This window comes from Montipora foliosa, chromosome 1 (assembly GCF_036669935.1).
Source record: "Montipora foliosa isolate CH-2021 chromosome 1, ASM3666993v2, whole genome shotgun sequence".
In the NCBI taxonomy this organism is placed as follows: domain Eukaryota; kingdom Metazoa; phylum Cnidaria; class Anthozoa; order Scleractinia; family Acroporidae; genus Montipora; species Montipora foliosa.
Genome location: NC_090869.1, coordinates 69835493 through 69850492, shown reverse-complemented (window position 1 = coordinate 69850492; position 15000 = coordinate 69835493). Strand labels below are relative to the sequence as shown.

Genomic DNA, 15000 nt, shown 5'->3' with positions numbered 1-15000 from the left:
TATTTACCGAGCTGCGAAGCGGCGAGGTAAATATCCAACGCTAGCCACCGACACTGAGGTGAATAGTTCTTTTAGTATATACTAAAACAGTGAGATAATAAACAGCACAAAAAATTAATTTGGATGTTTTCTTCACTTGTCACGGATGCAAATCGGGACGCCATTTTTTCCCGAGTGGCTCAGAGGTAAATAGCACAGGAAATTCGGAGTTGGACGAGCCAATCAGCGCGCGAGTTCAATGCTATCCACTGTTTTAGTATATACTAATCCGAGATAGCGAGCCAATGAGAGCGCGCGATTTTGAATATTCACCTGTGTATTTACACTAAACTTATTTATTTATGTACTTGAACGTTCCACAGAAGAAAGACGTAGTGATGTTAGTTTCCTACTGAGCTATAATGCAGTCATAGTTCCAAAAAGGTATACACAATATACAAGGTCTCCAAAATTTTGGAAAACATTTTCTATCTTTCTAACAGAATATTGACCGAGCTTCTGCTGGTGGAAACGACAAGTGTTCCTTGACTGTAGATAGAAAGAGGTTGAGGAAGAGAATGCTAATCAAATTAGTGCGTTAGAGAAGAACACCACAGTGTACCTATGTTCGACTGTTTTCAGTTCTCTTTCAGACGTCTCTTTCGGGGTAAAAGAACAACTTATCAATTTAATGTTTTCACTAAAAAAGCATTAACATTGCCGTTATCGACAGAAAAATCACCACAGCAGAAAAATAGGTCGTTTTAAGTTTTGCGATCATCTTACTCCAAGCGTTTACAGCTTCATATGTGAATATTCTTACTTTGTCCATGTAGTCCATGCAGTAGTTCTTTGTTTTGGGGGTTACTGGCTGCTTTTGAGTCACGGATCAGGGGCCCGTTTCTCGAAAGTCCGGAGAGCTTTTCGATCCCGAAGAGCCATTTGTGAACCTGCCAACCGCTTGTTGGGGAAAGCCAATCTTTGGACATATTTTCAAGGTAACAAAAAACAAACTGACTGCAGACACAGTCGACTTAAATCCTCTCCGTTCATGAGATATAGAGGGAATTGTAACACCCGAAAATGGCCCGTAAAGTTTCAGGACTTTCGAGAAAAGGGCCCCAGAGCCTGAATTTCAACGTTTCTCGCAATGGTTTTAGAAAATAATGAATACGAATATCCCTTAGGAGTAGGGATGGCAAAGTGGTGAGATCAGTCACCCCCCATCAACGTGGCTCGGGTTCGATTCCCAGACTTGGCGTCACATGTGGGCTGAGTTTGTTGGTTCTCTACTCCGCGTGCTCCGAGAGGTTTTTCTCGGGCTGCTCCAGTTTTCCCCTCTCCTCAAAAACCAATGTACAACTTGATAAGAGTTGAGTTGCGTTCTGTGAACAGTGTCCCTTATAATATTGCAGCAGAGCTAAATATACTTGACGCTTAAATAAAGTTCGTTACTGTTATAAGAGAGATTTACCATTATGTTTACGGGAAACGGCAAACGTGGACTTGCCATTTCACGTTTCGTGTAAAATGGAGTGAGGCTTGTGATTTTATGAGCTTCGCGTAACTCTCAGCAACTTGGAATGGACTCTGTTAATCGCGAGTATTTAGTTAATTTCGCCCCAGTTTCGATGAAGCTGTTTCGTGAGTCAACAGGAAGTCACTTATGGACATACTATAACCATGAAACCTAATATTTTCCTGTTTGACTTACCAAAAAATGGTAAAACAATTTGTTACGTAGAAATCACGTCCTCTTATATACGGCAATTTTCACGTATACGGCAAACTAGAAAATGCCTACTTTCGCGTAGAAACGGCAAGCGGCAACCGGCAAACGTGAAAAATGGCGGGAAAATCATAGTCACGTGGTCACTTTTGCCGTTCGTGTTTCACGTAAACGTGATGCCAAATTTCTCTATTATTTCTGCTTTTCTCTCAGAATTTTTCAGATTTTACGCCGATTTACATTTTACTGGATATCAAGTCGTCTCCCTTCACCTTAGGTATCTAGCACGTTTCGTAGAATTCTTGCAGTCCCTAGCAAACAAGCTATTGTAGCTCCGTAATTATTATTATTATTATTATTATTATTATTATTATTATTATTATTATTGTTATCTGCGTTGCATGTCAAATCAATGAAATAAGGCTGCATGGTATTTGCCTATTACTTACAGTATACTTAACAATTATTCCATGAGCGCGCGTTGGATATGAGATGGTAAATAGCCAACGAGGCGCGTAGCGCCGAGTTGGCTATAACCACTCTCATATCCAACAAGCGCTCATGGAATAATTGTTTTATTAAATTCCTTAAACTCCAAAAGTTTAGAAGTACGAAATACGAGTGAAAAAAGCGAGAAAATCCTAGCGAAATCGAAAAAATTTGATGAAGATGCGATGTTGTGTAATACCTCGTGGTCAGACAGACGCAGGCTCATCACAAAAACATTTCTTACCTTTTCGCGTATCTCTAAGCTTCGAAAGTGATCTAAACTTTCCACAAAAACGTTTTTCTTTTGCTTTATACCGAAAGAAATTTCGCTTTCTGGCGTAAACGTTTTTAGTTTAGCAACGCTAAGCGCAATCATTTACTATATAAGGTCAAACTAAGGTATATGAGCTGATAACCGAGATTGAGTGAACCAATCAGAGCACGAGAATTGCATTATCCGAGGTTGAGAATTTAATAAAAACCATTATACATACCAATGCTATAAGAACTTTGATTTTCATATACTTGAGCTCGACACTCGCCAGTGTGGGTTTATTGAGAGTACCGCTAGGCCACACAATAGGTTTTTTTCTGTTCATCTCCAAACGAGTTTCCCCTTCATGATGATAAACTCCAACCTATTTATATAACGAAACATTATAAATGTGCCTGTCTCGTAACTCACTTCTATATTTTCTTATTTGAAACAACCAGTTTGCCAATTTGCCAAAAAACGGAAGTGACTTCTGTTCTTTGGCAAATTCCAGAATTGGTAGCATAAACTAAACCACTCGTGACTTATATTTGGGTATTTTCTTTCCCTTTAAAGAAAAGGTCCATCTAATTGCTCTGAGGTCTCACACACGTGAAAGATCGACTTAATAAGCGAACTGCAGCATGGATTCCTGCCAAACCGTTCTTGTGTAACCCAGCTCTTGTCAGTCTTACACACAATCGGTAAGTCCTTATCAGTCTTTATCAGTCCTTATTCAGACAGATATGATTTATCTGGACTTTGCTAAGGCCTTTGACACTGTCGGTCACAACGTTCTTCTGGCAAAGCTGAGGCTATACGGTGTAAAAGGGCAACTTTTCTGCTGGTTTAAGGACTATCTAACTGAGCCTTCACAAAGGGTGGTTCTTGAGGGTGCGGCCTAACATTGATCTCTTGTAAGTTCTGGCGTTCCGCAGGGGGGCATTTTAGGGCCCATGTTGTCCACTTTGTTTATAAATTATCTGCCGGATGAAGCTGCTGACGGCGTGAAGGTTGCACCCTACGCCGACCACACCAAGCTATATCGAAATGTCTCGTCTCTAGAACACTGTGACCTCATACAAGCCACTCTCTCTCAAATATGCTTAACTAGTCGCAGCGCAATAATATCAGATTTAATACAACCAAATGTAAAGCACTAGCTCTGACTAGGAAAAAGACCCCGATTGGTTTCGACTGCACCGTTGATGGCACAACCTTGACACGCGTCTCAGAGGAAAAGATCTTGGCGTCATCATAACTAGTACGCTGTCTTAGGACTCACACATACACACTATCACGACGAAAGTAAACGAGCTTCTTAGTTTGCTTAACGGACATGTCCACTACTTATTGTTGTCTCTGTTAGCCGCTCCCTCTATTTGCCGTTGGTCAAGTCGCAACTGCGTTACGCCACCCAAGTCTGGTCACCCGCTTACGTTACTCTTAATGCTAAGGTGGAGCAGGTGCAGAGACGTGCAAGCAGTTGGATTTTAGGTTCGCGCTGTGAAATTTGTTTGTACAAAGGAAGAAAGACAGACCCACGTCAGTGGCTTCATAGCTCAGTTGGTTAGAGCGTCGCACCGGTATCGCAGGGTCACGGGTTCAAACCCCATTGAAGTCCTGAATTTTTCAGGCTTCTTTTTGCAATTGCAAAAATTGCGTTCATAACTGCGACGATCACAGCTTCACTTGATAGAAATATGTGAGTTGTTGGAGTCCTGATAAAACTCAATTATTATAAAGAGTTTTATCTGACATTATATAAATACCTTTACCCATCCTTCATCATGCTGGTAATTTACTATGTCATATATGTTGTGATATGGAGATCCCGTCGGGGAGAATCTGATCTTGCTCATGATTCCTTGTGTTCTGACCTAAGGATACAAGTGTTTTTATACCAGTAGTGACAACAATGTTAGCCTTGGAAAACCATGACTTAGACTATCCACTCAGTACTAAACAATTATCATTGCCCCGGTTGTACTATATATATGTTATACAGTATTTTACTAAACGAAGAGAAGAAAAAGAAAGAGGAAGCCTTTACTTCGTCAAAACCGGATGAGCCTTAATGTATGTGGGGTCATGTATAAAATAATAGAAGGAGTGATGACTTCAATAAAAAATAAATGAGTTTCCTTACTCATTTACCGATGTAATCACGATGCCGCACAGTTAAGTCAGACACTATATTGACTGGGAACTTAAATTCTTTACTATAATCTTTTGTTTTTAATCGGTGGTACAGCTCCTTCCGCTTAATTAATTAAACTGTAAAATTCCACGTTCAGTAAAGTTGTCATTGCTTCCTATGATTGCACCTCTGTACGCAAGAGAGTGCCAAAGCTACAGGTACAAGAGGGCAGTCGTCTCCCCTGCATAAGGAATAACCGTTTGAACGTTTAGTGCAGATATCCTTGAATATCAATTCAGGCAAGCCCTCGTTAGGTGTTTTGTGAAAGAAGTTAAGAAAATATTAAACTTTTCATATAAAAAGAGAGAAGGCCACTGATCGTGTTTACACGTTTCGAAAGACGTCATGTTTACGTATGCACATGCTGCTCTTTTTCCTCTTTTCTGTTCTTTTTTTAATTTAATTATTTCACTTTAAAGATTTCAGCCTTTAATAACAATGTACATAAACTCTGAAAAATTAAGGGAAAGGTAAAAAGAAACTTACATTTTTAAGGTCTGACAGAAAAATCCTTCCACCATCCCAAGGTTTCTCTTTCAACGATGGACATAGTCCATTTTTGACCGCTGGCAAGGCGATTGATTCGTTTGGAGCAAGTAACTTTTCAGTAGAATTGACAATAGTCCGTACAGCGTCATAAATTCTTCCAGCTCGACCCTGAAATAAAAAATAAAAGTCCTCTGCTCAGTTGGTTGAGCATCGGGCTGTCACGTGGGAGGTTGCGGGTTCGAACCACCGGCCGCATCAACAATCATGATCTTAAGATAACTGAGGAGAAAGTGCTTTGTAATTTCATCCGCAAATGGTTATACCTTCAAGTCGTCTCGGGTAAGGACTATAAACCGTAGGCCCGGTCTCACAAAATTAATGTCTTCCATGTTCACAAGTTCCCAAAGGAAGAAGACTCTGAAAATTATTTTTTTCGCAGAGGTTAACGGAGGATCCATACTCTTGTGAATTATAGACCTTTTTAAAAGCTGAAGGCAAAATATAATATATTCGTTTTTTAACGCTGATGAACATTTCTAATTTCCGGCTACTATAGGCAAAAATTCTAACAAATATATCAGCCAGAATGAGGTAAGTAGGTGCAATTAGCATGGATACGCAAGAATAAGAAATAAGAAGAATAAAAAGTAGCGAATTGTTTTGATTACTTACTGGATTAGGAGTGCATGCAACACCGCAACAATTTAATATTTTGTTTTAAGCGCCTGCACCTAGGGCTTAAATTGCCCGTCAAGGCATCAGCGAAAAAGTTGGTACTTAATTCTGTTGTTTTTAACAAAACAAGACGCTCTTTAAAGCGTTTACTCGGAATGCCATGTTGCGCAGAAGTAGGGTGATACATTTTGGAAGAGTTAAAAAACAAATTGCAAGGATTGAATAGACTAAAGCGATGTTCAAATTTACTAATTACGGAACAAAATAATTAAATGTTTCTGCAGCCAATAGAAGTCTGTAGGGTTCATGACAACGGATAACGTATTGGTGAACATCCCTTAGTGTTTGCAAACAAAATCAATAGGTCACCAAGCAAAAGTAGTAATTTGATTTGGTACTGGTTATTGGGTCGGAAATTAAATAACGTGAATCCACGCAATGCAGGGGTAGAATAGAATAGAAAAGAAAAGAATAGAACAGAATAGAATAGTAAGGTTTAATCACAACATCATCGCAAATTAATGAATTACAATGTTGTTCAAAGAATTCTAAGAACTAAGATTACAAGCAAATCGTATAAAAAAGCAGGGACTGGGATGCAATCATGATTACAATATCGAATTACAAACAATCCCAAAACGATTACTAATACAAATCAAAGTGCCACTGTCGTTACTCGTGGATATGAAAGTTACCGCGATTGTTTAAAATTGGCAGGCTGAAGTTTTCTTTATGCATTAGCATTGATAGTTGGATAATTGTGTAACAGCATGGTGGGCTCTCATATGCAACTAGATACCCAAAATAATGCATGTATGTGAGGTAATCCCCTTTGCTGGAATTCAACCCTGTGAAGTAAGTATACCATTTCTCCAATAGGCATAAGATTACTCTTTAACACATCCTCAGTCTATAAAGAGCTGTACCATGTGTTCAAAGTTCGTTGCACAGATGACAGGGTGATTTTGAATAAGGTCTGATTTTTTTTGCCAGGTCATATTGTTAATGTCATCAGGTTTAGCAAGTAGAGCAGATCCATTCAGTAATATTAACACTTTTTGTGCCAGTTATACATTCCTCCAACAAACCTTGCGAATATTTATCACTATATTTGATACTGTTACACTTAGAAACAGATGATCTGAACCATAACTGATCACAGGAAGTGCATATATATTCAGGGCCATGTGTTATCTTATCACGAAAAAGACTGAATCACTTTTGACATGGAATGTCTACTAGAGTCTTGACCTTGACAAATTTCCGTTTGGTTTAGCCTTGAGCTCTGCATAGTTTTCCTTAAATGGTTTTATGCTTTTCTGTTTAGGTCTCTGATATGTTCTGGGTTGCTTTTCTTTTCCTATTCCCTTGCTGCTTCAATATTTTCAGATCTGTTTTGGCGTTTTGCATTGTTTTTCTTTTCCCTGAACTCTTCAAGTGATTTTGTCTCTTCCGCTTGATACATTCTCTCATATAAACTCTTTTTTGCCCCTGCTTTGTAGAAATTATTACTGACACTCACATCATTTTTGGCCATTGTTAATTAATCGATTATTACCAGGCTCTGAATAATTGTTAACATTGGTAACACCGCTGATTTCATAACCTGAAAGACTGTCATTATAATAATCTAACTGAAGTGCTGAAACATAGTGTCTTCCATCTAGATGTCCAATGTTCACAGTAGTTCCCTTTGGTCCGCTTATAGGACGGATAACAGTTACTGGTGCCCACCCCTCAATGGATTCATTTATACGTATAGTAACATTTAACACATTCCAAACTGCTTGCACAATAAGTGCATGACACCATGTATGTTGCTGTGAAAACAAACACACAATTGCTCTGTAATGGGTCCAATAAATTTTTGACGGTTGTTTCTGATGGATTCAACTCCAGCAGTATTTCATTCATGTGATAGGAAGGATCATTGCATAACTGGTGGCCAACAGAAGAAAAGAAGCATGAACCATCTGAGGTACATTCTAGTACCTTCAATCCCTTTTGAGCTAATCGAGCCTGCAACACTCCTATAGAAGGATTTCTTATTATTGTATGTGCTGTATGTGTACTCGTTCGATGAGCAGCAGGGCCTGGGTTCGATTCAATGTCTCCTGATATCAATAGCTTTTCTCTTGACAGACAATAATTCTCATTTTGTTGGTTCAATTTTGTCGAATGCATAGTAGCAGATTGATCTTGAATACACAATAGAACTGACAAGTCTTTATTGTGTTTAGCAGTCCTGCGGATAATAAGATAAAAATGACGATTAGAATCTCCTACTATCGAAGATTGTTACGTCTGAGTTGCAGTCTAGGTATAGAGATATAATATTCGCCAAAAAAGCAAGAGATAAAAAAGTAAAGTAAAGTAAAGTGGTGCCTTTAGCACAAGTCTCAAAGGCGCTTTACAATGATCAATTTACCCCCGGAGGAATGGAAGCATATACAGGTGCAAATTGCAGCCGCTTCTAAGCAGTCCATGCATGCTGGTACTCATTTTACCGACCTCGGAAGGATGGAAAGCTGAGTGAACTTCAGCGGGAAAGAAGGTCGCCAAATATTCCACTCTCGGCAGAACCGGGAATGGAACCCGGGACCTTAGGGTTGAAAGACAGAGATCTTACCACTGCGCCAAACCCACCGCCCTTAAACATTTTCTCAACTCAGACGAGCTCGGTACGTGCTTATTTAAATAATGCACCATACACCTTCTAATTACCTTGTCTTTCTGAAACAAGCTCGACGTTTTCTTGTGAGGAATTAATCCTGGAAGATTCTCTGTCCCGCGGGGAGCATGTACTGCCTCAGCCCTTGCTCTATCACAGGAGATTGGTAGGGATTTCTCATCAGTTTTCGTTACATAATCAGTGACCGAGTCTTTCGACAGTTCTTCATTATGGTCCACCACACAAGTACTAGTGTCTGGAAGCTTGGATTGCTTGGTTGCCTCACTATGTTTCATGTCACAGATGTTCTTCAAGTTGTATTCATGTCGCTTTGATGACTCATAGCTTGCAAAACTTCGTGATAGCTTTGATAAACATTGGTATACTTTGATAGCTTCGATGTTACTCTCCAAATGGCAGTCACCTTCCAAAATGGAATTTATTTATCCCCCGTGAGCTTAGGGGATGAACAGGCACTGTCTTCTCACTATGTGTCTGTCGATTCCATTTCTACATGTATTAAAGTCTTCGCGTTGGTCAGTGAAAGGCGGTGCACAATTAATTGCACCAATCTGTACTTGTTCAGAATATTTTGCTTCACCTTCGAAGAAAGCCATTTCTTTAATTCTTCCGTTTCTTGCTTCTAAATGCAGCGGAAGGTGCTCAAACACTTAAGTATAAAAGCGACATACAGCAATGGCGGCGCACAACCTCGCGAACAGGAAGTCACAGCTTTCTAAGCTGTGTTGTGATTATCCATCCTGATTGGCTTATTAGATTGAACTTCCGGTTACGCAGGAGTGATATATTTGCATAAAGAACCTCACCATAACTCATGGATATATCCACGAGTAAAAAGGAAAAAAAATGACGTACATGCGACTACATGATCTATGCAGGCTAGTGATTATTTAAAGTCAAGACTGTACTTGGGAAGAAGCTACGAAGTAGTTTTTCAGTCCTGCATTTGGGTATCACATAGTTCTCTGCATTTCTTGTATAATGATGGTGTAAACTAACCCTTGTCTTAGGAAGATGTTTAAAAAGTGGCCCCCCTTTTGAAATCTTTTTGAAATTGTTCACACATAATTCACTGCGTGGGCATGACATACAAATTGACATACACTGGGTGACATACAAAGTGAAACCATTTGACCAAGGGAGAGTGAATCGTAGCGAGAGAGGAAACTGGTGAAAACCAGTCTTGTAATTAATGTGGCCAAGTAAAATTTAGCCCTCCTCGTACAAGCTACACAGGCAACCAGCTGCAAAGTTTCGAAATTATGAGTGTTGTGAATAATGCGGTGACCTCCCTCTAGGAAGCTAAAACGAAGACCGTGAAACAATTAAAAATTGACATCCGCGGATGATGCTCGTACAAAGAACAGCTGAAAGAAAAAGAAATTTCAGGCATTTCCAACATACCGCTGCTGGGAGTTCTGTACTGACGATTTCAAAATGTTGTCAACATGCAAGATTTAGATTAACTATCTTATAAATACATTTTCAAAAGAATAAATCCAGCATTTTCAGCCTTTAGCTGCTCTTGAGCTTCCTTCCACTCAGAACATGGAATTGAGCTTCTAAATCGGCGAACGTCATTAAAAGTTTCACACTGAAACGTCAACACAGCTCCCATCGCTTTGGTTGCCCCACCGTGCATGTTATGAAAGGACTTTCATGGAACTCTGTAAGAATTGAGCCTGTTTAAAGCCTCGCGAGCGCAGAAATCCCTCCAACGACACTCGATACCACGGCTGTTATTTTGTTGTTGTTGGAAAAATTGGTTTCGTAATGCAGGGAGGTGAAATGTATTGATCCAAGGGATCAAGTGAATGAATTCACTGCCTCGTAATTCTATTGTCCATTTTGCCGCACCAAACAAAGTCAACCTATACCCTTCAGGTATTCCGAGTAATTGAATTTAATTTATTTTGAAACGTATGGCTACAATACCAATTAATAACGATAGAGATAACGTGGACTTTGCAACAATTTAACGTTTCAGTCAGTTTATCTCAATATCACTGAGGTGTAAAAATTCCTTATTTAGGATCCTTTCATTCGCTTTGCGATATTTTCGGTTAGTGTGTTCACAAGTTTGTTTTGCATCGGCTGGAAGATTAGCTTGTGTACAGCCACCCGATCTCCGAAAAAAAAAATCGGAGAGGAGCGTCTGTGATTTACCGTTGGTAATCGTGTTCCGGAATACATTTGCATAAATTATTGAGTGATCTACGCTGACCAAAATTTGAGTGGCTCACATTTCTTTGGAGCTAAATTTTCAAATTTGTGATCAATGTGGTAGATTCCAAACGCGCAATGAAGAGAGTCTCCGATACTTTTAAGATTCCTTGGCTTTATAACATAGAAGCAATCTTTTAAAGGAAAGGGTGTGTATGCAAGTCTTACAACCGGGTAGGGCTCTGATATTCAGAGCAGCCCCGATTGTTGCCGATGAGCTGTTATCTTCCTGGATATGTTCACATCTCAAATCTTCCAGCGCCACTTGCTTTGTAGCTTGTTTTTGAAAATGGCTAGGCTGTTCCGAGCAAGGCGTTGGGATTTCATTGACTGGTAAGGGGATAACGGAAGACGTTGTCGAGAAAACAATCTTTTGAATCGTGCCATTCACCTCGTGAAGATTCGTCAGGAGCGCCCTTCGTTTCTTTATACAAATGTATGTAGAATCGATTTCCACTTTACACTCCATAGATAACATTTCCGATCGTACGTTAAAAGAAAAACCTCCTTGACCATCAAAAAGATTTTTATCCGTATTTTTTACCACGCACAAAGTACACACGAACTCATCATAAAATCTTTCACTGTGTTGTTGATGTAAACGGCAGATATTTGTTTGGAGAAATAAAAAAGAAAGCCAATCAAAACTAGTTGTTTCAATGATGCAATGCTCAAGGGGTAATAACCAATCAAATCATTTTCCACACATTTCAGGAAAAATCACGTGGTATTGAACACGCTCATCAACGATAAATCACAGACGCTCCTCTCCGAATTCTTTTTCCGGAGAGCGGGCTTCTGTACACAGGCTACTGAGCGATGTTTATATTTTCAATTACAACGTCCCCCTAGGGGTTATCGCGCATAGCTTTTAACAAATGAAATCCCCGCGTCCTAATTCTATTGTGCATTTTTCTGCACTTCCGGTTTTCAAACCCATTAAAAAACTCGGTAACAAGACAGGTTTCTTCATCAGGATCGAGCGATATTTTGAAAACGCACCTACTTTCGATTTCTTTCGTGATCTATTTCGCATGAATCATAGCTCGTCTTCTACAAATAATGATCCGTGGCAATAAAGAATCTACTTTTATATTCTCCTCTTCAAAGCTCTGCCGACTTGCCACTACACAACGTTATTCTTATTCTACTTACAGAAAGTGGTTTCGTTTCTCCGGTGTTTTCCCATGCTTCTGATACTTCCTTATACAGCGTGCCAGATCCCATCATGGGCAGGCTCACACCAATAAGACCCTCTCTGTAACGTATGGAAGTGTCCTAAAAATGCATGGTTACTTTATCATTCCTGTGATGGATGATAATAGAATCCCGAACAACCCTCACATTATAACTACCATCTTGGCCTCCTCATAATTACATACTTAATTGACCGCTCCCCATAGGGGCTTTTCAGGGCCAATGAAACACAATTAACGAAACGACAGAACACAACAACAACAACAACTGATAAGAATCCCAACTGGCCGGAGGCAAACCAGTTGGCTATTTACAAGGGCAGCTGGGAAGTTGAACCAGGGACTACCAGGATCAAATTCAACGAATGGTCAGAGCAGGTCTCTAACCAGGGATCTCCGGATCTCAAGGCCCTAATCACTGGGCTACACTGGCTCCTCCGAATTCGTTGTGGAGTACAAATATGACAGCCGAGGCTTCATGACAAGACACCGAAAAATGGATATAATTGGGGATGACGCGGGATCAACCTTGTATGTCTGTCCAAAGTTACCCTTACGACACGAGATCTTACATAGAAATGTCATTGAAATATTGACTTACCGTACTTATTGCTCCATCAGTTAATATCCAAGCCCATCCTTTTGCCATCATATCCAGGTTTTCCGCTTGTGCTAACACATGTGGTACATACTCTTCTGAGCAGCTCAATAGTATTACACGTGCACCTTGTTCCCTTAGCTTTAATAGATTCTTGGTGGCGTTGACACCACTTTTACCGTCCTTTATGAGGAAGTGTTCCGTGGCTAGAATTTCCCATTTTTCAAGAACTGCGAATTCTTTGAAAACCAACAATGAATTCATGCCTGGAAAATGATGTTTATTTATTGGTTCATCGCTTGATTGATTGACACATTTTTGCAAAAAACGTAAAATGTGTATGACAGATTTTTCTATACTTAATCGAAACGCCATGACTTCTGAGATAAAGACAATAAGAAAAATTCCATACTGATTTTTCTTCAGTGTCCATTAGCCTTTTAAAACTCGGATTTTTCACTTAACCGCGTTAGTAAGGAGACTGAGGATAGCAGAACTGTGACATCAAAATAAAAACGAATTTTTTCCAGGGCCCGAATTTTCCTGTTTTTAGATTCAGAAGTTGCTAAAACTGCTTCTGAGATGCGTTGTATTTGATTGAAATAATAAAGTTGGACAAAATAACAAAGCTGAAGTTGAACTAGGGAGGGGGGAGGAAAAATTTTCCAAGCGTTAGGGCTCTAATGGTGCATTATTCGTCTATAATATGGCTAAAGAGTCTTCTAGAAGCATCCATTAAGAGAGAGTTGACTGCAGTCATTTATCCCACCTTTTTACTCTTCCAAAGGATTTACAAAAAAGTACGAAGTTGAAATTAAGAACAGTTCGTCATCGCCGGACATGCGCACAAAATGTATTCTTACCATAATATGTCGATGACGTCAAGATTCCCATCCGATTCCAATTATGATGTTTAATTAACTTCAGCAGTGCAAAAGTCATTTTATTGTCAGAGGAAGACATGCGAAGGAGATACTCTTTATTCTTCAAATCGAATTCTGAATCTGTTGCACTTGCGCTAATAAGAGGAATGTGGAACTTGGAACAGAGCGGGTAGACGGCTTTCACAGCTGTGGAAGTCTTGGGGCTGACAATGGCTATCACTCCTTCGGAGACAAGCTGATTGGCTGAAATATTATAATAGAGAGGTTGACCTGCAGATAATAGAAGTCCTAACGGAGGCTTACAAATTCACTCCGATCTCACTTGATAAGCGTAATTTTACGTGAGTTAGCAACTCTGGGCAAGGTTGGCTGGTAAAATGTTGCCAAAGAGGGATCTATTTCTATCAGTTTAGCAAACTTCTTTGACAAGTTTTTTCTCTAAATTAACACAATATGGCATCTTCGTGAGGTGATGAATCACCTTTGTTAGGCTTGTGAAGAATAAGCAAGAAAAGGTCAACTGTATACCTCGAAGAGAAATTTCGTATCTCCACGCGCCCATGCAATATCCTCTATTTAAACAATAGAGGACGTTTTCTGTGTTTCTGTAGCCTCATCTAAACACGAGGGGGAGTTGGAAGAATTCGAGACAGTTAGGCAAACCCGAGACGCAGTCGCAGTCGAGGGTTTAAACAACTGTCGAGAATTCTCCCAACTTCCCCGAGTGTTTAGATGAGGTTATGGCAACACGAAAAAAAATCCTCTATTGCTTTTATAAAATATTTCTTAAAGATAATTCGACCAATGAAGAAAACAAATGAAGGGAAATTCTTTCCTACCAGCCAATCAAAACGCACGTCTGACGGCATATAACCAATCAAAATTCGTGTGATGTCACAGCCGTGTTTTCATACCCTCATCTAAACACAATGACGCTATTGACCAATGACAGTGCGCGTACTATCCTAATTATTTTATAAATAATAATGGTGATAATTAGGAAGATTATCATATTGATGCCGATGGTGATTACACAACTGGCTCAATCAGTCCAAACTGATAGTGTTTACACAGTACCATTATTCATTGATCCATATAAAAGTGCTATTGTTCTGTTTCAAAATGGCGGGACACGGTATACAAAACTTGTTAGTATTGTCGAAAGCAATCGCTTCACAATTTGGCGTATGGTACTTTTCCTTTCAAAGCCGCAGAAGCAACATATGCAAATTCAGTGGCATCTTGAGTATTGGTACCTTTTGTTCGAGGCAATAATTAACGACATCTTAGTGTTTCAATAAATTTGCCATTTGATATTTGCTGACTTGCTTGCTTTCGATTCAAAATAGTATGTCGCCTAAAAATTCATAAAGCAGAGCTGTTGTAACAACTTTGCCTGAGAAAGCCGCTTTGCCGTTATTAACTTAAGAGTGGCATTTTCTTCTGTCAGCCTCCCCTACAAATAATCAAAGATTAGTTAAGAACGGTCCATCCGTCCCGCAGAAAGATCTACATGTTACTATACATTTTGAGCTGGACCTTATGTCGTTTTGTCGCATCAAACATAAGTCTGCTTTAGTATTAAGTACATGC

The 15000-nt window shown here is 39.5% G+C and overlaps 1 protein-coding gene across 1 annotated transcript in view; it reads right to left on the bottom strand.

Annotated features, from left to right (window-relative positions):
- LOC138007260 (glutamate receptor ionotropic, kainate 2-like) overlaps positions 1-15000 on the bottom strand; it is a 37633-nt gene that overhangs the window by 13796 nt on the left and 8837 nt on the right. The window contains exons 3-8 of the mRNA XM_068854066.1: positions 13387-13650; positions 12527-12789; positions 11885-12007; positions 5137-5307; positions 4223-4330; positions 2692-2835 (exon numbers count right to left, since the gene is read on the bottom strand). Coding sequence (XP_068710167.1) covers positions 2692-2835; positions 4223-4330; positions 5137-5307; positions 11885-12007; positions 12527-12789; positions 13387-13650 — 1073 coding nt within the window. The remainder of the gene's footprint in view (positions 1-2691; positions 2836-4222; positions 4331-5136; positions 5308-11884; positions 12008-12526; positions 12790-13386; positions 13651-15000) is intronic.